Consider the following 24,813-nt stretch of genomic DNA (forward strand, 5'->3'; position numbering starts at 1 on the left):
GAAACTTTGTCATATAGATCCCTATTGGCTTAGTATCAAGTGACCATCATATGACAAACTTGGATGTTTAAATAATGAGATGCACAAAGATAAGAGTATACATGTGGTCACATAAGGTCGACCATTATTCTGTTTTGGTTTTCTTTAGAATTTCTTACATTAGAAACAACTCTGGGTAAGCTTTAATAGCTTGGGACCTAATATGACCTTACATCTGATATTAAAGTAGAACTGCTTCCCCCTGCAAAGAAACAAAAGCCAAGCAACAGAGACCTTACTCATTATTCATGTCACTGTTTCCCCTCCAAAATCATCATTCTTTGATCCTCTGTAAATCTTGTTTTCAGCGGGTGAGCGTACTCATCTGCAGTGCAGGCTTACATGAAGTAATGAGTGCTTTTTATTGCATAATATTAACATTTAAGAAGCTATTTGGTTATAAAGGCTCAAAAACACACTCTTTGAGCACAACATTTAGTCATGTCAGACTTTTAGAACCTCATAGAGCTTTGGTTGTTTCTAATATAGACATCAAACAAGTTCTAGTCTGACTTTAAACAAGTTATATTGTATTTTGAGTGGGTAGACCTGGGAAGTGTTGCTAAGCCAGGTACCGCAGGGAAAGACTAACGATTGAGAAATATGATCTAAGTTAGTTCCCAGAATCCCATTGTGAGTCATTGGACATATGTGCTTCCCAGACATGCAGTCTCATGGATTTTCCAAGGAATGATAGAAACCAACAACACATTCATGTGTAAGTCAGTCTGTGTGTGATTAAGCTGGAGGACAAACAGCAGCAATCATGTGCTCTCAAAATGTCTTCTTATTACGTCAGAAATATTATAGGATATAGTGATAATTCCCTGAATTGTTATCATTAATGTTGTGCTTTTGATGTTATGGTCTCATTGTGTTTTGAGTGCAAACTACTGCTGCTGTATCTTTAAAAAAAAAAGTACATTTTCTCTAATATGATGGCAAAATCCAGGTGTAAGTATCAATGCGAAGATAATTTGGGTAAAATAGACAAAAGCCACTGTTCAACCTAAGAAGGAGCTTTTTCCCTGCTTAACTTGAAATTAACGATTCAGACAAAGATAAGACAGCATAAATGAGGCCTTGTGATTAATCTACAAAATGAAATGTCCCTGACATTAAGTGAGATAACTGGTCATATGGAGTAAAAGCAGACAAGGAAATGCTCTGGCCTTCCTCACCAAGCAGCACACACTTAATCTTCAGTTGTTCCTGTGTCCAACTGTACAAAATGGAGGTCATAGGGGCCAGCTCCCTGGTGTCCCCTCCTCTAGACTGCTACAGTAAATAGGATTGTGTTCCCCCATCACTGGTGAACTTGGTTATATTGCACCAGTGCTAGACAATACTGGGAAGTGTATTAAAAACAAATTAGCTTCTTTTAGCAATATTTTCCTTTTTAAATGCTACATGGAGTGTTGTCACATTGCAAATATTAAAAGTCGGCACAAGATTAATACATTAAAAAGTCTAGCTTTAGGTTTTTGCTATGAATACAGAAATAATAATCTGAACTATAGTTTAACTCAGTTAATTTCAGATTACAGACTACTCAAGGGGCCCTGACAAGCAACTGTTTGCAATATTCAAACAGGCTCTGGTGCAATGACCAGCTTTGTGATGTTTATTAAGGCATGTTTATAGACCTGTCAATCAAACTGTGGTCATAACAAAACCATATGGAAGAAAAAGTCTTGTCCAAGATCCTGTCAGACTCAAGCACATGAATTCTGTAGCACTAAATTCATATGCACACCATGACCTGTCAAGGAAGTGATCTGAGTATGTTATTTTGCATTAGAATATTTGCACATAACAGTGACAAAAAGAGTAGGAATAGGTGCAGTCCTCTGTGCAATAAGCAACATTTTTTGAAATTTTTAAAAAGACAGTTTCAAAGAGGTTTTTTTTTTCAATTATTTGAAACCTTGGATTAAACATTAATGTTTAGACATTCTCCATCACACATGAGAACCATTTGCAAGATTAATCAAATATTTGTGAGCAGTTCATCAAAGTCACCAATGAAAAGTGAAATGTACAAGTTGGATTCAAAAGAACAGCATTCAAGTCTAACACTCAATGCTGTCAGCCACTGGGCTCTTTTGAAGCGATTTTTGCCAAGAGTTATCAGTCAACTATGTCTGTATTCAGGGGTTGTTTTGCCACAGTATTGCTCCATTTATAATGAATCAAAGAATTAATTAAAACAGAAAACCACCACTAAGTCATCAAGGCTGCCGATATTTCGTTGGCTATTTATTTTGTTACATGACGTACATCAGCAACTTTTAAAGTATAAAATGTCACACTCAACAAATGTGCCCCTTTTATATTTCATATGGATATTAAACACAGGAGTAGTGGAAATATAATCCATGGTAGAAATGTAAATGAAAAATGTAAACTTCCTTCTTCTCTGACATTAACTTCCACCTGTGGAAGTTTTCACTCGTTATATAACCGTAAAGTGTACGCCCAGCTTAACAAAAGTGATACATTACACAACTCTGTAGATTTATATTAAGTGATTATTGTTATTAAGAGGTGTAAACATCCAACACTCAAGATCTAATACTGGAACATAAAGCAGTTTTTGTCAGCATGAGGAAGCAAAAGTAAAACTGAAGAAAAGATGAGAGTGGTGTCAGCAGGTTTGATGAAAAGGCCTGCATTAATGTTAAATCTGCTCTCTTTGGAGTGAAGTTTGCATATTAATTTCTTTCAACAGTTACTTGTTTTATGAAAGTCATCACACTAGAAATGTCACAAGAAAACATGTGTCACAAGAGTGTCAACAGTTTTCATTCTCAGAGGTTTTCAATCCTCCCAATATGATCTGATCCCTGTCTCTTAAGCTTTTTCCAACTCTATTAAGTGGCCCAGATGGTCTTGACATGAAGCATTTCACCTTAAAAGGAAATGAGACAAGGAATCTGTAAACATGCATTTACCACACACACACTCTTACAGAAAACCTTGTGACCTCACTCCCAGCTGGTTTGGGTGTGTGTTCAAGTGCATGAGTAGATTCACCCAAAGGCCACATGCAAGAATCTGTTAAACAAAAACCTTTGCGCACGGACACACTTTGATGTCAGCTCTATTACATTAGCAGACACACGCTTACACACACTGAGACAAAGTGAGCACACTGTGTCTTTGAAGTGTGGTTGAGACAGATTAACTGCTCCATATTGACCGGAGATGGTATTTAAGACTCTTCAAGAAGAAGGATTCAATAGCCAGGGAGACATTGTGTGTGTAGCGGAGACGGTGATGCCAGAGACGGTGTGTGTCCATGTGTGAGTGAAAGACAAATACAAAGAATGTGTGCATGTGTGCCAGATATGTCAGCCTGATGAGTGTTTATCCCCTTAACATGCTTTGAGTCTGATTTCTTACACACATCCATACACACACACACACACACACACACACACACACACACACACACACACACACACACACACACACACACACACACACACACTCGCACTCGCACTCGCACACGCACAAAGGCAAGCTGTGACCAGCTTCATTGGAAATTCATGTAGGATTATCCAGACACACTGATCCATCAGAAAGACAGGCAGACACCTGAATATGTTGAATAACCTACGATTAAACTGGGTTTGAGGGCAGATATTTGGAGTATTAAAGTAGTAAGGGCACTGGACAGATATATTGGGTGTAAGCATCTGACTTGTGCTCTAAGACATGATCTTTCTCCTATTTCCTATTTTATTCTTCAGTGCGGTAACTCATGCGTTATCTTCTCAATTAATCAGTTAAAGATTGACTATCTGTTCTCTCTGTTCCTACAGTATGACTCTCCTCTGCCTGCATCCAACACCAACTGGGAGGCTGTCACTATGCCAATGTTGGTGAGTCATTCACACAGATATACACTCGTTAAAACCCTGTAACACAGTCTGTGGCACCGGATTGAAGTTTTTGTTTTATTGACAGTGAACTAAAGATGCTTAAACTTTCCAATATTTTTTGATATCTTTCAAAACTTTTAATCTATTTTGGCTCAAAAGTTGGTCATTCCAGCCTATGAAAGCCAACTGCCTGCCAACTGTACTAACAAGCCAACAGAGGCTTTAGTAACATCATGAAAAAGAAGAGAGGAAGTGTCCATTCTCCTAACAACAGGGTCACACCAAACTCAATGTATTTAAAGTTTTTTCATTATATCAACAGTTTCCAAACTTTTCTTCCCTCTTAGCCCAAGAGATGACTGTTCATGCTCAAGTGAACTAATCTGCTGCTTGCTGGAGCAGCTTTTGCAATAATTAAAAAGAGTAAGAGAAGGAAAATTCTGTGTCTATTCTCATAAGAACAAGGTATCTGCAGAGTATGAAAAGCTCATACAAGGAATGTAACCATTCTTCCATAGTTTGGGTCATGACCCAGCATTTAAGTGACGATAAAAATAAGTAGAGTTAAAGGAATAATTGACTGAAAATGAAACTACAACGACAAACGATAACTTAGTAGTTTTCATGTAATCAGTTTATACAGTGATGAATGTAAGTGCATGGATTGGTGGGAATTATGGTTCCAGCTTTACACTGAATAACAAAAGTAAGCAGGACTGGTGGTGAGGACTTAGAATCATCACAGATGAAACCGAACACTAAAAGAGAATGCAATGCTTGGTTGTCTAGTTCTAATGTTTGAAATACAAATTAATTCATAAACAGATACAATCTGTCTACCATCATCACACATTCAACTTTTGGATTACCCTTCTGGCAGGCAATGGGCTATGGGCTAAGAGCTATTGACATGCTACATGCTGGGTGCAACATGCTGCATATTGCATAGAGAATACAATCAGACTGCACAGATTCAAGGAAGATTAATTTGTTTAAACTTTTGTATTATTCAACACATCTGAATCTTCTTTTTTATTTTAGCTCAAAAGTTGACATTTCAGTCTCACAGGTTGCTGCCGTGCTGACTTTTGTAATAATGAAGGCTATCAAAGCTTCTGTAATTTATGCAAAACCGGTCACATAATAAACCCCTCTAAACAAATGATGCTTTTAGAGCTGGTGTTTCTGAAGTTCAGCCATGTGCAGCTGAGAAAAAGCATTCTAACTGTGATAAGATAACATTGTTTCAAAGTAATTTCAGTGACTTAGAGTTACTTTAGATAATTTGTTTTGTAGATGGAACATGCCATTTGTCTAACAGATATACGTGATATTAAACATGCAGCCAACTTGCCTGAGCACTGTCTTCTCAAGTATAACCGTCTTCTGACTCACTCTGAGAACAATGCAGCTTCACTAATGAATATCACATATGGTCCATTTGCATCAGCTTACTCATACCCACACACAGAATACATTCATGCATGTATGTACCCCATCTTTTATGCATGAAAGTTGACATGTCAGATGACATGCTTTGTTAGAATAATGTTTTTATAAGTACAGCAGTATAATATGTGTGGGCATTTGGTTCAGTGACATGTGTAACCATACTAATAAGTGTGTATTGAGCTGTGTGGCAGTTTTGCTGCATGGATTGATCATAATCATACATGTGTGGGTGTATGTTATCTGTGGGTGTATGGAGGGATATGGATATGTCAGTGACAGGGCAGATGGGATGTACGGTTATGGTTTGCTGGATTCTTCCGCTTGTATTTCAATGACGCTCTGAAACATGATCTGCATCTCTGGTTTTCCCAGTGATTAATCAGTGGTTACATTAATATCATTAACCTTATGTTTTTCTTTCCACTGCATAGTAAAGACATATATTCTATATGTATCACCTTTTATTAGTCGTAGAAACGTTTTTTTTACACAATTTGGTTTTACATTCTATTTGAATTATTCTTCAAAGTATGTCATCAATAACAATCCTCCTCTGCACAGCTTATCTGAAGTTTAGAAAAGAATTGCATTTGGGGAGATTAAACTTGTGTGGCTAAACTAAACAGAAAGAAGACATAACATAGCCACCATATACAAGAGAGAAACTGCTGGTAATATATGAATTACCACTTAAAACAATACAATATAGATCATTAAGAGCGATAAAAGAAGAACATTATACATCAGAGGTCACTGTTGAAGCCTCATAGTTGTAGGTATGCCTCTGTTCAAACTGTATCGAGTTCCTCATCTCCAAAGTCTGCCCCGCCCACTCTCAATATCCCTCCAGTATTTATTCCTATCCTTTGACATGGATGCAAGTTAGGGCTGATTACAGAAGCTAATGTCCCAGGTGTAATAATCCTCCAAGCTCTAAGAGTTTGATTGAAATTAGCCTCCTGGCTAGATAAATAGCAGCTAACAGAAGCAAAACAATGTCTCTGGTATATGTTGCTGCTTTTGTTACCCTGTGTGCGTGTATAAAGGGAATCACACTCAGAAGTATATCAGTTATAGTATGTTAGATCAATAAATGTAACAAAGAAGTAATTAACTACTTATTATACCATTCGTATTCATCTTATTTAAGTTCTTTTTTCACTATGCCACTACACGCTGACTTTTACAAAAGTGATCTTTAATAAAAGTGCTATTCTAAAGCATTATTGAAAAAACAGAGCTCCACTGTGGAGGACACAGACTAACATTAGGTCAAGATGTCTCCTTGAAAATCTGTTTTCCATTTCAGTAAAAGCTCTGTCTTTGATGTTTAGCAGGGATGTCTTAAATGACTGGATGTGTTAAGAGGATTCTGAGTCAATATGACCTGAGGTGACTCTGAACTTCAATGTTTTTCTCTCTTTGTTGCTGTGTGGAGGTTATCTGTTGATATCTCCAAATATCTTCCTGAGAATCCTTGGATATCTTTTCAATGCTTGTAAAGAAACAGTTCTGACCTCTCAATCCTAACACAAGTTGTGACTGCATGGTAAAATAATGTGTTCCTATACAGAAACCATGAAAACTGTCAAGACTATGCCAAGTGTAGAAAAGCAACAATCCTGGCTCTTTGGATGCAGGTATTTCTCTGACACTTTATAGACAAACCTGGTAAAAACCAATTCAGCACAACCACTTGATTCTCTACCAGACGTGAGTCATCTTGGTCTACTCGCTGGCTTAAATAAGTTAAACTAATAAAGTGAACCAAGAAGGTTTTGGCCCATGGTCTCCTGTGATTCCCTCACATGCTCTATGTGAAACAAACTTCATCAAAGTCTTTACCTTTTGGACTTTGCTCTTTACAGGACAGCGGTGGAGGCCATATGCCAGTGGCAGTCACAGAGGTTCCCTTCTCGTTGGATGACTTGGATCGGACCATAGCCGCCTTTGACACTGTCGAACAGCTTTTTAGATCCCTGAGTCCGGACACCTGGAGACAGGACCTGGACAGTATCTACACTCAAACACACATACATTATAGATCCAGGGCCTATCATCTGGCAAGCAGACATAATAAAGGTAAGACTATTTTTAAAAAGGTACAAACACATGTATTCTTGTCATATTATTATTATTAACAATGTCCATATTAAACCTCTGCAAAGTCTCATAATAATGAGATACACGGATGTTGGCGTAGTCCCTGGGTGTGTTTTCCGGGTTCCCTGCATGGCTCATTTAGAGAACTTCACAAGACTTAGCCTGAACCTGACATCAGGCTCTGCCATCCTGTTAGGACAATGTTAACACACATGCCCACTCGGCAGGTCAAATAAATCTCTTGCAAGGACACACCTACCCAGATGCTCTTTTCAAATTTCCCTGGCATGGAAAGTCCATTGCACTGCTCAGCTTGTGCTCCACTCTGCTCTTTGTTGATTCAGTATCTCTCTTGAAGTTTCTTGTGAGTGTTCTTTTGGTTGTGAAGGAAAATCACAGCTATTTCCTCTTCCCAAAGACACCAGAAAACAGTGGGAAGTTTTTATGTTTCCAGGACAACAACAGCGATTTTAATAGATCTTTAATATCTCAAAATTACTATTGGAATAAGTAAGACTCTCTGTGTGTAAATACAAGACGGAGTGCTAGCTCCATGTTGAGTTGGTATAGTAGTTCCAGAAAGCTGAGTGCTGTGATGTTTTTTACATATAGTGCAGCAGATGGTACCTTCGGCACCAGTGCTGCATTCCCAGCATTTGCTGCATACTGGTGCAGTCATTGGTAGCTGGTGTAAAAGAGGAAAATGGAAGGGAGAGTGTGCTGACCGACAAAGACCCATACAGCAGGGGACCAATTCTCACTTATTGGTCTTTTCAGAAAACGCAGTGGTGCAGCATTGAGGGTGGACAAGGTCTATGGCTTGGCAATTTGAGCTGTATTATAAATCATTGCTGTAATTATGTAATTATGTGATTAAGCCCCATTATTGCCTTCTGATCTAATATAGCACAGGCAAGATCTGTTGCATACCCAGTTGTAACCACTTTATTTAGTGACAGAAAAAATAAAAAGGGTTTGATAAACAAAGGCCAAGAGAAAAACAAAACTTACTTTTAACATAATCTGAAGTCCAACTTGAAATCCACAAGAAACACTGGAGATCACGAGGTACACTGGAAGATGCAGGGAAAGACACAAACAAGACTCATGGAACTGTCAAAATGAGAGGAGCAAACAGAAACTAAATACACACAGGGTAATTAACACAGGTGTGACTAAAGACACAGGTGAAACTAATTAGAGTAATCAAACAGGAGGGAAGCACACAAGGGCAGGAAGTAAAATCACATCAGACACAAAAGGAATAAGTAATCCTAAATAAAACAGGAACAAGACTGGAGACTGAACTAAGAAACGCAAATGAAAATACATACACAACGAATACAAGAACACAAGGGAATGAAACACAAAACTAAGAAAATACAAACTAAAAAGCAATTTATGACACTGAGTTGTAAATCTCTGGATTTAGTTTGGTTTATGCAGGAAACAATCCAACGTTGAGAGCAAAAGCAGGCAGAATGTAATCCAGTGGACTGACACCCATCTGCCATCTGCAGTAATCTGTAATATGATTTGTTTATCTCAGTTAACAGACATTAGTATGCAAGTTAAACTTATAATGCATTCTAGATTAGATTTTTAACCTGAGTGACACACTTGCTTAATGCTGTGTCACAAAAGCCAGTCACTGTCTAAGGATACACCAGAACTGATCAAGCCAGCCTTCATCCAAAATAAGTATTTCAAATGTTGTTTTCTTCTCCTCTGAGGACCTGAATTTGTCATTCTTCTGAATGACAATATTTCGGCAACTTTAAGACCCTTTGAGAAGTCACTCATGCGCCCAATGTTCATCTATGGTGTTTAATATACCAAAAAAATGGCGTTGTAGACATACGTGGAAGTCTTGGCTGGGAGTTATGAAAAGGTAAACCCTGTCTAAACTAGAATTACTGAGAAGTTGGGATCTATTTCCAGGGCCATGTTGTTGTCAGACGATGATAGATTGCTGATGGTTAATTACCCTAAGAGAAAAAATGGACAGAATTAAGAATGAAAGATGAGTCTGATCAATTTAAATGTGAAAATACCATAAAACTGGCATTACACATTTATGTAAAAGGAGATATGTTTGCCCCCTTTCTTGTTTTGTGTGAAAGATCATCGGGAAAGACTAGACCTACCTATCCAATGGTGCAACAGCATAACATAACTTGACAAAGTTATTGCATCATACAATGATTACTTTGCCTTCTAGTGAGTCTAAACAAGAGTCAGGGACAGATTTATGGTGACACAAGACTAACAGCTCAAGGTTTTATTTTACTGTGATGTTCATGCAATCAACCTGGAGTCACTGAGGCAATATACCTCAAACTGAAAAGATATGAAGCAAAGACAGGTATACCCTTATTACACACTCATGTCACGCAATAAGGAAGGTATGTGGCTAATTTATAGAAGCATTCAAGCTTGCAACAAACCTGAGTCTCTTTCACCTATTACTCCTCAACTCTCTGTCTTTCTACCCCAGGCTTCTCCTGTTCCAAATATTTGTGCTTGACAGCAAATCCATCTCTATTCATCAGTGCATGCGTGTGCTGGGCTGGCATGAAAATGCTCTGTATACAGGGAGTATACATGCATGTTGCAGCACTTTAGAAAGGTGTGTAGGTGCTGCTGCAGGTCTTTGATATACTGTACTAGCGTAGCTCCCCCTAATTGGAAATTCAACCTGTGCAGCAGAGCAGAAATCTGCCACAGTCAGCAGCTTAGCTTTGTTTTCATTAAAACACTCACACACACACACACACTTGGTAGCTCACACCCACCTTTATTCCCATGAAGGACAGTAAGCCTGATCGTAATATTAATTGGGACACTTACAAGTCCAAGTAACTAAAGCATATTGAAGCTTACACTGTAATGACTTTGCATAGAATGAGCAGAATACCACACACAAATGTATAACTTTTACACAGTGGTGTCTGAGTGAGTGACATCTCAGCTTTGCTTTCTCTTCGGTTTACTATGTTTGATTCTCAGGGTTCAGTGCCACAAATTTCCTGAGATTACACTTATTCATTTAAAAAGACACACTTGACCCTAAAGCACACACACCACATACATTCTTCATACAGAACTACACAGTCAAGCATGCTTGAACCTTTGTCGCCAGTCATACTGTATAAACGTAGACACTCAACCCTCACACACATACCTCTTGTTGCTTGTGTTTGGTGTTGTAAAGCAGTGTTGAAAGTGCCCATCCGGACTTTTACAGAGGCAGGTGACACAGCTTCCTTTTGTGCAAGCTCCCTCACTTCAAGCCTTGCACCAACCCTGGAGGTGTGAACAAACATTACAAAATTAAAAGACACCTGTCATGACTCTTGACATTTGCACATTTCTGTCACCATCTATGAAAGAGCAGTTCCAAAAAAAAAAACTTCAAATTTGCTCTCTACAAAAAAAACATAAATGAAGGGTTGTCTGTTTTTTGTGCTTTTCCTGACAGAAAGTGACACAGGAGAAAAAACAAGCTCTCTATGTGTTGTCTGTATGTAAAGGTAAATGTATTGTACCACATTAAGTTGTATTATGTGGTCCTATAGACCACGAGATTACTCTGAAAGCTTAATATTTCCTCCACAATCTCACTTTGATTAATAAGTCAGTAAATAGATTTGAATCGTGTCTTTGGCCAAATATAATGTGTCATATTTTTCTTTTGTGGCAAAGTGCAACAGAAAATCCAGCATTCTCTCATTTGAATAAAAAATCATTAACAAACTGGGCCATATGCATCATTCTGACAGTAATGTATGAGACTTATTTGTCTTGTCCTGAAAAAAAGGCATAAGTTGCTGTAAAAATAATCCATTTATTCATCCTCGAAGCCTGTGATAATGGTCTGGGCTACACAGAATGCTTTAAATATCTTTGAGAAGTCAACATTTATAAAAAGGAAAATAAGTTGATGCTGAATAACAACCAGAGGCTGTAATGATTTGGTCACAGCAAATGATTTGCTGTGTTAACTTTCCAGGTTTTATGTTTAACTTATCTAAATTAAACCCTGTTTTGATTGTTGTTGAACCATGTGACTATTTGAAAAGGTTTGCCTCATTTAACCTGTTAATACCCACACAATGCAAGCATAATCCACCTTTCATTTATCTGAATAGCAGATGTGCACACAGCAACTCTCTCTAGGATAGAAAGCAGGGATTTTAGTATGAAAACACATTCAGCTTACACACTAGTATGCTTTCTTGATATCTTTCCATGCCACCGAAAATGACTTAAGAAAATGTCAAGATATAAATATGAATAGTGAACCCTATATCTTCACCTCTGTTCTTCTGCTCAGTCAAACTATAGCGATCATATCACCTGCTCTTATTGTTCTTTATTGTTCATCGTGCTCCCCTCCCTCTGTGTCATCAATGATAACCCCCACAGCAAAGATTTTTTTCAGCGAACAATTGCTTATTGATTATCAATGCCATTAGGCTTCTCTTGACCCCCCTGAACCTTCGTTTGGCTTCTCTCTCTCATACATGTTACTGCATGTCAAGCAAATCCGTCATTGTTCGAGTAACATGGAGGACATGCACTTTCTAGAGGATTTCTAATGCATGACTGATCTTTATTGTTGCATTGTTGCAGCAAAGCTCAAAAACAAGCCAATCTCCCCCAGCTACTCTCTTGTAGTTCACAGGGAGTATTGATCTAGACAAGTCCTTTGTTCTTGTATTGGGTCGTAAAAACCCATTGTACTTCAGTGAAGTGAAGAATCTAGTGGTGCCCAAAGAAAGTTTCATTCATCTTCACTGCAAATTAACTTTTTTAACCACCTGGGAAATGAGAAAAAACATATTCCAATTTGGAGTTTGATGTCCTACCTGTTTAGATGTCCACTTTGTTTAAATGTTTTGTTTAATATTTTAGAGCGTGTTCACAGAAGCAGCAATTAATCCAAGAATACATCTAACTTAATTAAAGGGAAATTTGTTGAACATTCTGGACGGTCTACCTTGTTTGTTGCATTGATGTCTGTTTGTTTTTAATGAAAGAGAACATATTGTCCTTCTGTTTGAGGGTTCCTCTGAGTCCTTTAAGTGTTTTTATTTTATCAGTGAACCGTGAAACTTAAGTAGAACAGATACATTTATCTTCATTATCAAACCGAAAACAATGTAGTTTGTTCTCCATTTCTAGTTGTTCCTTATTACTTCTTATTCATGCTAACTTTTAGCTGTAATGATCATGGACTTCATCTTTCTCCATGATATCCTTCGTATCTGATAAGCATCAAAATGATTGTATTTTTGTTTCTATTGATTTAATCCAGTTCTTGAAAATTCATCATCTCAGTCAGGTTGGATATCCAAGTTCTGTTTGATAACCTCTGCCTTGTGGTCCCATGCTCTGTTGTTTAACTTGCATTGGGCCTCGGAGGTTATGGCTGCAACATCAGAGAAGTGAAACAAATACGATGTGGATTTATTGGTGCTTTTTGACATGGGATAAAAGCTCAGCAGCTGCTTGTCTCATCTCACCTGGACCATGATCTTTTCTGTGTTGGACCATCTGGTGTAGATGTCAAATACTTGTCTCATGACAGCTGACACACCTTTGGGACCAGTCTTTAGTCCCAAAATGCACTCTTTCCTTGATACACATCAATATCCAGTATCAGAGAATTAGGAGAAGCAAGAGCAAAGACTTTTACGCTTGTAGGCTTTTGGTTGCCGTGGACATCTCAACATCACAGTTGGCTGTGAAATGCATGCTTTTCTTAGCAATGATGATGCAGAAATTTCCTCACAGGGTGAAAGAATGGCTTGAAATAGTAACACATGTCTGCCTCCTTTTCATCCTCTCTGAGCCATAATCTGTAGAAGAAACCAACTGGTGAATCTGTAAACTTAAAGCCCTTATCTTGATTAAAATGGAGTTAGCAGATCCCAGTACATTAACAAGCATTTACTGATTTTGGCCTTGATGCCTTGTAGACTGCTAAATATTTATGTCTAGTGTAGTGTATGTGTCCCTTGTGGAGTATAGTATCACATATGCAAATGCTAAGTCCACCATCTATGTTTTACTGCAAAGTCAACAGAATCATGGCCTCACGCTTTGTTCAAGTGAAGGACAGTCATGTTCTTACATAAAGAATAATGCATCAGCCATTTCTTTCATGTCTCGTTGCTTTTACTGAAGAGTTGTCCAGTCATCCTCTCCTTGAGTGAATTCTGCAATGAGTGAATTATCTGACATGGTCATGTTGTAGCTCCTCATCTTTCCAGAAGCTCTCTTATCATTTCATGTTCCTTTAAACCCTTTAACTCACATGTTTATCAGTGTAAGAAAAAAATAAATTATTTTGGAATCAGTTCTTCTCGCACTGGTGAATAATTGTCCCAGTGGAAGAGTAACCTTACTTTTTTGGTCTTTGGGCTCAGCTCTTAAAATGGAAATACACAGTTTAAAACCTAGACCTGGTGGGGTTTGATTGCCCTCACAGAACTACTGTTAAGATGCTTGACCATTTCTATTTTTCAGTGTTATCAATGGATAAACTAAACTGCACTGCAAATAAGAAAAATCAACTGATTACCGTTATTTCTTAGCTTTTTTTTTTTAAAGCTATTTTGAATATTTTAGACCAAATGTGGGTTTCTGTCAGTTTAGAGCAACCTTAAAAATCTGGTCATTCGATTAACAGCCTGGTGAAATTAGCATCAATGATAAGGACAGTTTGGTGATGACTATCCTGCCGGGGATAGCCTTGGTAACAGGGCACTCTGTCGCTGATTGGTGCTTCATTCTCTTCTTTTCTCTCCCTCCTTAGTTTTTAGTCTTCGTTTCCTCCTTAAAACCGCCCAAAGTCTCTCTGATTTGCAAACAAACTGTAGGCAATATGCAGTGTTCTCACCATATTCCCTAAAATATACTTTATGATCACCCTCCACGGTCATACTGTCATCCCAGGAAATCCCTACCAGTGCTTTATTACAAATGTATCCTCAACTTTCAAAATAAAAGCTTACCTGCTACAGTTTGCCTCAGGCTCTCCTTGTGCAAGGCAACAATGTGGCTCATGTTATTCAGTCCGTGGTCTCTGATGCCAGTACTAGTAAAACAAATGCAAATACAGTCAGTTTTTAATCAAGCTCCTCTTTCTGTGTCTCCTGGTTTTACCCTCTGGACCAGTGCCCTAATCCCTGATTTCCTATTAGCTCTTACAGTGGTCGCTTTGATTCATCCAGAAATTAGGTTTGAACGATTTGAGCAACCCAATGAACAGAGGTCATGTGTGCACAAACGAGGTGATTTTCTCTTAAGTACTGATGTAAAGAAAGACTTCAGTTAATACACTCAATCTGCAAACAATTATAAGCCTCTGCTTTCTCTCCTGCACAGGGTTCTCCATCTTTACTTTTTTGTCTTTCCATCTTCCATTTATCTCTCTTTCCTTCTCTACAATCAACTCTTGTTATAATTGTATTCGTATTTCATAGTTCCTTCATCTTTCAATCCTTTTTGTTCAAACAATTATTAGCATGTTTTAGTGTAAACTAAAGCGACTTTAGCTTATGTACCTCCCTTCCACAATGATAAATAGGAACAATTTGTGTTCCTTCACCCTTTTTTCTAAATAGTTGTGTGACCTTAATAAAAGTGTTGTTGGGTACGAAAGAAATGTTCAAATTTAAATTCACCATATTCAAACAGCTGCCATTTTTCTCTAACCTCACTCTGAGGGAGGGGTACTCAGAAACCTTTGTATTTGTTCACTGTGTTCAAGGTTTTTAGGGTGCTGAAAATAAAAATGGTTAAAAATCATTATGATTTCATCATTCATCAAATGATTAGCATCTGAAAAACAAGCCATGTTTCAATGGACAACACTATATTTGCTTGTCCATTGGCTAGCTTTAGACAACGGCTAATGTTAGCCTTCAACTTCTTCCTTGCAAACATTTTTCTAACACAACATCCATAGGGCATGTAATTGCCAGGCGAACTGGTGCCCCTTTCCTTGCTAGCATAAACATTTAGCAGTTCTGAAATATGAAGGATGTGTTCCAAGCAAGCAATAATGCAAGTTGGCTAACAGTATTTTTGGCTAGGTGTAGGTTGAAGGCTTGGAACTGTTGTTTACCTGATATCCCTGCAGACCTTCTTTATCAATGCTGAGTGTTGAGGGAAGGAGTGAAATAACAGCCAGGGGTCAGATCCATATGTCCATGGAATTGGGAAACCTGGAAAACGTCAAAACACAACAGCATTAGAGCAGTATTTTGTCTTACCAACAACTACTATTAACTAAAAATGGGTCGCAAGACACACTTTCAACACAACCTCTATAGTGAAGTAAAAAAAAAGAAAAAGGAAGCATGAATACCGTGAAACCTTTACTAATCAGTTATTTTATCTGCTTTTCTCTACAACTCTCCAGTTGATCTTGACCGTCTGTACGACGACGTGAAACGCTACAGCTGTACTCCTCGGAACTACTCAGTAAACCTACGTGAGGAGCTGAGAGCCACCAACGCTGTATTCTTCCCTCGATGTCTGCTGGTCAAACGCTGCGGAGGAAACTGTGGCTGTGGAACCAACAGTTGGAACAACGGCTGCACCTGTCAGGCCTCAAAGACATTGCTCAAACTACACGAGGTAGGGCTTACGTCATCATCAAGACACCCTGGTTGACCTGCCAAAATAGCACTGAAGCTTTTTTCCATTTCTTTGGATCAAGATGAATAAAGAAAAATGAAAATAAAGACAAGGGAAATGCAAAAAGACAGATTAAATCATTCTTGGCAAGAGTCAGTCATAAAGAACAGAGCTAAGAGCCACAGCTCCAAAGCATTCAACACACACACACACACACACACACACACACACACACACACACACACACACACACACACACACACACACACACATAGATACAAATACTGACTACTCTAATGTGTCATGCACATTTTTGTGTGCACAGCAAAGAGAGAGGGTTACAAGCTAGTACAAGTTTGTTTTTATTTTGCTGACTCAGCATTTTGTTCAAGCCCCTAAAAATACTTGGAGCTTTCAGAGAATGTGTTCATGTTTCCTGGACCAAAATAGTGGTGTGATGTCATCCTCCAATCAAAACATCTATAGAGGGTAACATTTACAAAGTTATAATATATAATCCATGGTCAATATGATTATTTTTCAGTCTGCTCTCTGGTTAATTTGGATTTGGCCACTGGAAGAGAATAAAGCTTTGCTGCAACTGGTATCAAACTTCTCCAGTTATATTTTGAGTACCTTTTTTGACTACAACAGATTTCTACTTGAGGCTTCCTGATTAAGTTTTTGGTAACGAAATAAACTAGATCAATTTCAAAAGTCCAAAGGAAGCTTTATACATTAACAGAGATTTTCTTTGTGTTCTGAAATGTGAGTCGTCCTTGGGCAGAAGCTGCTCATTTGTCCCTGTTGACCACCATAGACTACAGCACATTTTTGATGCATATTTGAAAGGAGCCAAGATGGTGAACAGTGAGTGAGTGAGTGAGTGAGGAAGAAGGAGAGAGAGAGAGATTGAGCTTGCAGAGCCAGGTGCTGCATCAACAATGAAGCAGCATTGCACCAGCAGCCTCTCGCTCTCTCCCTGCTTCTCTCATCCATCCATTTCTACGTTGGCCCAGTCTTCTTTTTCCAATCTCTCCATATCTCACTGAGTTCATTGTTAGCACTCCATCTCTCTCTTTTTTTCCTCTCCCTCTGTGGGCTTCCATCATCCTTTCATTCCTCCCAATTCCCATTTTCAATTTATCCCCTTGCAATGCACCATTCTTGTTCTTTAAGCCTGTCATTCATTCTTTTCTCTCTCTTTTCCCTCCATCTCTTTGTGTCTTTGTTCTTGTATAGCATCATTATTGAAACACGGTCCACAGGACCCTCTCTCTGTCGCTCCCTCTCTCTTTTAAAAATCATACAATAGAAATTTAGACAAAAGTTGGATTTGGGATGTCACTGTTCTTTGTGTGTGTAAGTCACTGTCTGTGAGAGCATGCATTAGGTGTGTTTGTGTCTGCATGTACTGTGTGTGCATTAAAACTGCTGGCATGTGGGTTCTCTTCAGTATGAGATTACTGTTTTGTGTTTTTGTATTTGTGACTGATTTCCATCCTGCTCCTCTTCTCTCATCTTTGCAGGTTCTCTTACTTGTGACTGCTTCCTTCACTGACTCAACTTCTAAAGAAACACTTCATTACTCACAGCGTTGCTTCAGCGTCGGGAAGTCCTGACATAAATCTTGGGCAGCCTTGCTTTTACTGAGTTCTGTAGAAAGAAACTCACTGCATCTATTTTGGAACAGTTTGTTCTTCCACTCCATTTTCACATTACAAGTGTCACCTGTGCACAGCTTGGTAATCTGCAAAAGAAGTCAGTACTAGTGAAATGCTGACTAAATCTAGCTTTTCAGTCAGTTGATAGCAACTTTTATAGACTCTGTAAACAGAACCTTGTTAGCTGTTGTGGACCCACTGTTTAAATATTGATCTTAATGTGCTGTCACACCTGTTGCTTGTTTGTTTCATTCAGATTCAGATGATAAAGTGAATCATTGCTGCCTTTTCACCAAGCAACAACCTCCGGTCTTAAATATTAAGCTCATGCGAAAGTGCTTAAAACTGCAATTCATCAAGCGTCCACTGGAGGCTGGCTGCAGAAACACTAGAAACTACATACACACCCATTCAAAAAAGGCGATGTTTACAGCCAGGTTTAAAAAAATGATTTAAGGCTAAATAGCTATTTTCTCTATCGGCACAGACTGTACGGGGGGTTAATTTTTTCACAACTAGTTATTTTTGAAGATGTTAAACTTCAGAGTTTTGCCCAAATAAGGGCATGGCTGACTTGATTGGGAGGCGGGCACCTTGTAGCTGTAATTGAAAATGCTAAAGGCCCTCCTCTTTACCTCACACTAGCTTGGAAGAAGTTAGGTTGTGTTCAGCATTTCCAATATGGAACAGATGGGCGATATCACGGATTCTACTCACATTTTTCATACGGTCTATGCTTTTTCTCCTGGGGTCTCTTTGTCCTCGTACTGCAGTATTGCACAGCACGCCAAAGCACACATCCCCTGCTGGACTGTACCTAAGTCATTAATAAGGGTTATTTACATTAGAAACAGTTGGCCAGCAAAGTATTAGACAAAAAGGAATTCACTGACCTCATCTTTTCTGTCTCTTTAAGGTGCTGAAGTACGCCCCAGAGGTCTCCCTGCATCAGCGCCATCGGAGGCCAAAGGTGCGCTGGGTCATAGATGAGATTTTTCTCACACACCATGAAAAGTGCGAGTGTGCGTGTCCCTCCCAGCCTCCCCGCTGAGACACTCATATTGACACATGGATCTGGAACTGTTGGACAAATTTGTATTTTATCTATTTTACAACAGACTTTGTATTATAACAGCAACACATGCAGCAAAGAAGACGGCAACACTTTGACTGACAAACCGCAACCTGACCATTTCTTTCTTAAAGGTAGACCATCTACCTTTCTATGCTCACAGACCAACTTATAAAGGCATACATGTTTTAGCAAGACTGTTTCATTTTGCTGTTCTGCTTAGAATCCAAATGTTCATGTAACGTTTAAACATCACTAAAGTACCATAAAGTGCTCCTTTTCTTCAAAAACCTGATATTTTTATGGGTGCCAACTCGATTGAATTGAAATTGAACTGTCTCCAACCACTGTGTAAACTGTTTTTTATTCCTGTGTCTTGTGTTTGTGCTCCAGTCTCTTCGTGTTATCATAAGACTGTTTCTAGAAACTTCAGGCACGTCTTCTGCCAGGAGCGTTCTGAGATGAGTGAGCATGAGACAGAGGGAGACGAAGGGAGGGAGAGGGGTTGAAGGAAGTGTAAACCAAAATAACCCTTTATCTTGATGTGAAATTAGGCTAACTACAACCCTCCAGATCTGCACTGCACACGAGCACACACATTCACTCCAGGCCTCTATTTCTACCATAAGATAAAAGCTGTAGTTACTTATACTGAAGTCTACACTGCTCTATATTTCAGAGAAGCCCTCCTTTCTTTTTACATTCCTGTCTGCTCACATCCTAACTTTCCTTTGTACTTCCTTGCACCAATACACTTCTCACTCCTTTTCCTCCTTTCTTACGGAGTCTGATTCCCTCTTGCCCTTCATTACTCGCTCTCACACACATCAAAGAATCTATCAGACTGGGCAGCTCGCTCTGCCCAGTTTTCAGAGCATTCCTGGCATTCCAGCTGCTAACCAGAATTATCCGAACGTGCATTAAACTGCCATCCTTACACCCTAAATACATAAGAGGAAAGCGGGAGAGCCACTCAGGAAGAGAGAAGGAGAGTGTTTTGGGAAGCACGGCTGACAGAAAAGGGACAATCAAGCGTCCTGTTTGTAGATTACCAGGGCTCATAGATGAGAGCAGAGAGAGGAGCCACTTTCAGGATCCAGCACATGAAAGATTGCAGCTACATCAGTGGTTTCAATCAGCATGTTTGTGAATCCAGCTAGCCTGATTTTAAGGCACACTTCTTTTTATTTTTTCCCTCATGAAGACGCTGATATAAAGCACGATCTGAATGACTGCCTTTTAAGTCTGCAGTAGCATGAAAACTTAAAAGAGAACTGTGGAAATTAGGGAGATGTTTTTGGACTATGCTGAAATACAACTTGAGTATGTTTGTGTGTGTCTCTGTATGTATGTGTGTGTGTGTGTGTGTGTGTGTGTGTGTGTGTGTGTGTGTGTGTGTGTGTGTGTGTGTGTGTGTGTAACAGCTCAGGAAGACGTCCTTTTGTTTAAGAGGTGAAGGGTTACTGACAGTCTGTGAGAGCTGGCAGCACATACAAGCTTGCGACTGTGCATGAAAAATGTGTTTGCATGGTGTGCATGGGTAACTCAAGTATCAAAGCAACAGAGGGAGACTTCAAACTAACTGCTTATCATCCCCATACACATGACCCAGCTGCTAGAAATAAAAGACACTGTCATCTGTCATCTCCCCGTCATCATCAGCTCCCATGAGTCCCGCCGTCACACGCTCAGACAGGCTTGCAGGCTGGATTTACGCAGAGAAAATGGGATTTTACACACTACTTTTGTTCTAGAGACAGACAAAACAAAGAATGAGTGGACACTGAGACGATTTCATCGTCACGGTGAAACCCGATCAGCTGTGCCGCCAGCGCTTTCATGTGCATGTGTGAGTACTGTAAAGTCAAGGCTGTTATTTGACAGGTGCAGGGTACAAAACCATCTGAGAGATTCCAAGAGTTTGTCAGATCGTGCAGTGAGTAATCCATGCAATAAACCCATACACACACAGACACAGACACACACAGACACAGACAGACAGACAGACACACACACACACACACACACTCACAGATGTTGTTGATGTGGATGTTCATCAAAGAAAACAGCCTCACTTTGCTGTCTTTCAAAGTTTGCCATCTCTCCCTGTTTTGCATTCAAAACAAAAAGATTTCCACATCACATACACACATTTCACAGATAATGGTTTGCAGATAAATTACCCTTTTATATTTTCAGTTGCTAACGAGCCAGATGGTTATTAGGTAACATTTCTTTTTCAAGATGCTTAATTAGAGAAGTATAGATAGTGTACCAACAACAATGTAAGGGCTTTCATCAGAACTGATGCCAACACATGATTTCCTGCAAATTTATGGATTGTAAATGAAAGTGAGGTGTGTGTGTGTGCGTGCGTGCGTGAGTGCGTGCGTGTTCATGTGCGTGTGCATCCTGTGTCTACCAGTTTTGCTGGTGTTATCAGCACATTCCATTGTTGCATGCTCCAAAGTGACATTCCTCTTTTTCCACACAACTTGTTTGTTTTCCCTTCAAGTTATTTTCAATAGAACCACATGTTCTTTAACGTCATGCATTAAAAGCTGCTTGTGTAATTATTAGGATCTTTTTTTTTCTTTGGTTTACTCATGTCAAATTAACGTCAAAACCACAGACCTTTGAGAAAATGTCATGCTTTCAGTAAGATTAGGTGCAAAGATTCAGCTCTTCTCCTCTTAGGGGTTGTATTGTCATATTTTCAACTCAGAAAAAAGTTGTTGGGATACTATAAGCAACAACCTGCTTTGCTGTATTCAGAATAATATTCATGACAAACTGTATGCTTTAATAAATAATTTATTATCTTTCTTTTTTTGTTTGATGTAAACATCAGCCGGTTGATCTTGATGAATAAAGTGTTTGTAGCATTACTGCCTCCACTGCTTTCTCAACAACCCACCATTTTTTAGGTATTTGACTGTACACATTTTCTGTTAAATTACCTGTACAGTGTAATAAAGAATTTGCTATGCTTCAAAAAATAAAGATGTCAGAAAAAACTGGGCAGTAATCTGATAATAAACATTTAAGACGCTCAAGCACACAACACTGGGTACACAGCTCAGTACAAATCAAAAACTGCTTTCAAGACAAATGTGTCTGTGGTAAGTTCAGGAGAGGTTATGTGTTACAACATTCAAATATCTGCAAATTACAACCCCCCACTCTTGTGATCCTGTGAATAGCAAGAGAACCACCACACAGGAAGGTTAAGGTAGCCTGACAGCTAACTTTGTCTTTACTTTTACATACAGTCTACCGTAAGTTTTGAGGCAATTGTACTAGTTTCAGCATGACCAGATCAAGTACCCAATTAATATTTATTACAGGGCTTTGCGTGGAGTTGGTGGGAGCAGTCATTGCATTCACTTTATAAATATGCTTGTTTGAAAGTTGTCACTTTTGTAAGTTGACAGAAAAAATCTGCATATCTGACAGTTTCATCCATGTTAACTGCCTGTTTTGTGCCCATTATTCTGCTTTTGGCACAGGAAGATGATACCGCCTGTAAATATCTGGCATGGTTAATATTTCAAACTGGAGAAATACCATCAATGAGAAAAATATGACCAAATACATTTCTGAACATTTTGAAATGTGGGCAGTGATTCAGTTGTTTTGTGTGCTTTCATGTGATTGATGGTGGAGATTGGACCATGATCCATTTTACAGATTTGTGCGTGTTCACATCTGTAATTGATTCATGATTGCAGAGTTCTTCATGTGTGTCCTTTGCTACAGATTCCATTAGCAGTGACTATCAATTCTGCATTCAAATGCTCTGTATGCTTCATATTTGCTTAATCACATTTTAAAAAGAAAATAAAAACAATTACTAAGATATCTTGTCGTAGCATTAGCAACAGCTGTAGATCTGTAGAAATTGTCTACTCAAAATAACAAGTGTGGTGATTTTCTCCCCTAGTCTGTATAAACATAGGCATAGTCTCAGTGACGTCAACCATTGGTCTCTGAAGCAGAGTGTTGAAGCCCAGAAATGTCAATTGCCATAATGGAAACGCTGGCTCAACCCCACCATCAGTTGTACTAACACAAGAGCCAAAGAAGCAGGCATTTAGCCTCCTGGCTAACAGCTACAATGTGCCCATCTGTCAGTCAAGTCAGCCACACTGCTAACTATGCTTGACTATGCAAAACTAGTAATCTTAACATCTTCAAAACAAATGAGTTATAATCCCCTCCCGGCCCCACAAAGGTGTATGAATTAAGAAATGTGTTTATCATGTATAACCACATGTTGGCAGAATAACATTACATTGATTCACAGTGTGTTATAACTAGATTAAAGAGTTTATTTTCATACAAACTCACTCATTAGTCAACATAGGCAACTGAATTGAAGGAAATAGCCTCCAAGATAGTTGGCAGCCTTAGCCAATCTAACACACTGTCATGCAGTCTCTCCAAAATCCATCACAGAAATCAAAGTTTTTTAACGTAATCAAGGCAGATTTCAGACTGAAATATTATAGAGGGGAGGAGTTTCACAGGCGCATTGGATATCACAGAGCTTCTCATATGAATGGACTTCCAGTTGACTCGTCTCTGTACTGTACACATGCTCCTAGGCTTTAAGAGTTAGCCTCAAGTGGACACATTTAAGGAACTCCAGTTTTTAGCGCTTCCCATTGGGGTTTTATTCTTTAACATTGGTTGCAACTTCATTTTTCATGATGTAGTGTGGAACTGGTGAGCGCTCAAGTTTTTTCAACCAAGAGCACTACAACAAAAAGACAGCATTTTTCCCTTTTAGGACACTGAGCACTAAAAACACTGAACTGCATTGGTTTTATGTAGAAAATAGGCATTACCATTGCAAAAAAAAAAAAACGCCATTTGATCCGTTGGCCCTGAAAATCAATCGTTTTATCCCCTCTAGTGTGTCTTTGTGAACACCAATTAAGGCCACATCTGGGACGCCTCACTCCAAAGAGAAAGTCTAGCATGTTTGATTATTCTTTCTGCATTCTACAATGTTTTCCATCACATCAGTGGCATAGACTAATGAGAACAAAAGTTACGAGGGTAAACAAACAAAGTCAACATAGCAAAAGAAGAATGATGAAGTCGGTGCTGTGGGATCGAAGTTTGACAAGCCTTGGCAACAACGTCCCTGTCTTTGTGTTATGTCGTCAGACTACTGTGACTGACTGAAAGAAGAAAAATGTTGGCGAGAAATAGTAGATGCATTTCAGCAACCAGGTGACTATCTGCTGTTTGCGTTAGTAAAAAGCTAGAGTTGCATCATAACGTTTAAATCACAGCCCAGCTCCTTCTCCAATGTCATCAAGATGACTGGTCAGGTAACCATCATGAAGTCTGTCAAGTCCGTTGGTCAAGATACAACACAAATTTGTAGCTCTGTGATTGCTTAATCTAACACAGTGACCACAAAGGTGGTCTATAGTCTGACCTTAGCATTACGAGAGTCAGGGAATCATAAAAGACAAACAAATCAGTTCATCCTCAAGATAACCTGCTGAACATCTTTTGAAGTGTTGGACTGATAAACAAAATACCAGCATCCTAAGACTCTAGCATATAGCTAAAAACCCTGTACATTCAGAAAACCTCAAGTAAATATGGGTTTCAAGTGTCCACTTCAGAATTATTCAGAGCAAAGATGGATTTCTCAGGACACTCAGATCTACATTTGTTTTCAAATCATCACAACATACATGATGATCCTTTTGAGACGGGAAATTACACCAACTCCAACATGAAATGAACAGCATGAACCAAATGTTTGAAAGTTAAAAGTAATCAAAATAGCCTTTTTCATCATTCGGATGAACATTCCATTTAAAATGTTCTTCCATTCAGTCTTTTTCTATATCACCCAAGGCTGTTTCCTGGCCTCAGCGGTTGCTGTGGTAACCCTTCCTGTACCACTATCAATACACAG

At 38.9% G+C, this 24,813-nt stretch overlaps 1 protein-coding gene across 1 annotated transcript in view; it reads left to right on the forward strand.

Annotated features, from left to right (window-relative positions):
* pdgfd (platelet derived growth factor d) overlaps positions 1 to 21,880 on the forward strand; it is a 55,449-nt gene extending 33,569 nt beyond the window's left edge. The window contains exons 4-7 of the mRNA XM_034701503.1: positions 3,867 to 3,926; positions 7,247 to 7,460; positions 15,916 to 16,133; positions 18,714 to 21,880. Coding sequence (XP_034557394.1) covers positions 3,867 to 3,926; positions 7,247 to 7,460; positions 15,916 to 16,133; positions 18,714 to 18,848 — 627 coding nt within the window. The 3' untranslated portion in view covers positions 18,849 to 21,880. The remainder of the gene's footprint in view (positions 1 to 3,866; positions 3,927 to 7,246; positions 7,461 to 15,915; positions 16,134 to 18,713) is intronic.
* Positions 21,881 to 24,813: the final 2,933 nt, after the last annotated feature.

Source organism: Notolabrus celidotus, chromosome 14, assembly GCF_009762535.1.
Source record: "Notolabrus celidotus isolate fNotCel1 chromosome 14, fNotCel1.pri, whole genome shotgun sequence".
Taxonomy (NCBI): Eukaryota; Metazoa; Chordata; class Actinopteri; order Labriformes; family Labridae; genus Notolabrus; species Notolabrus celidotus.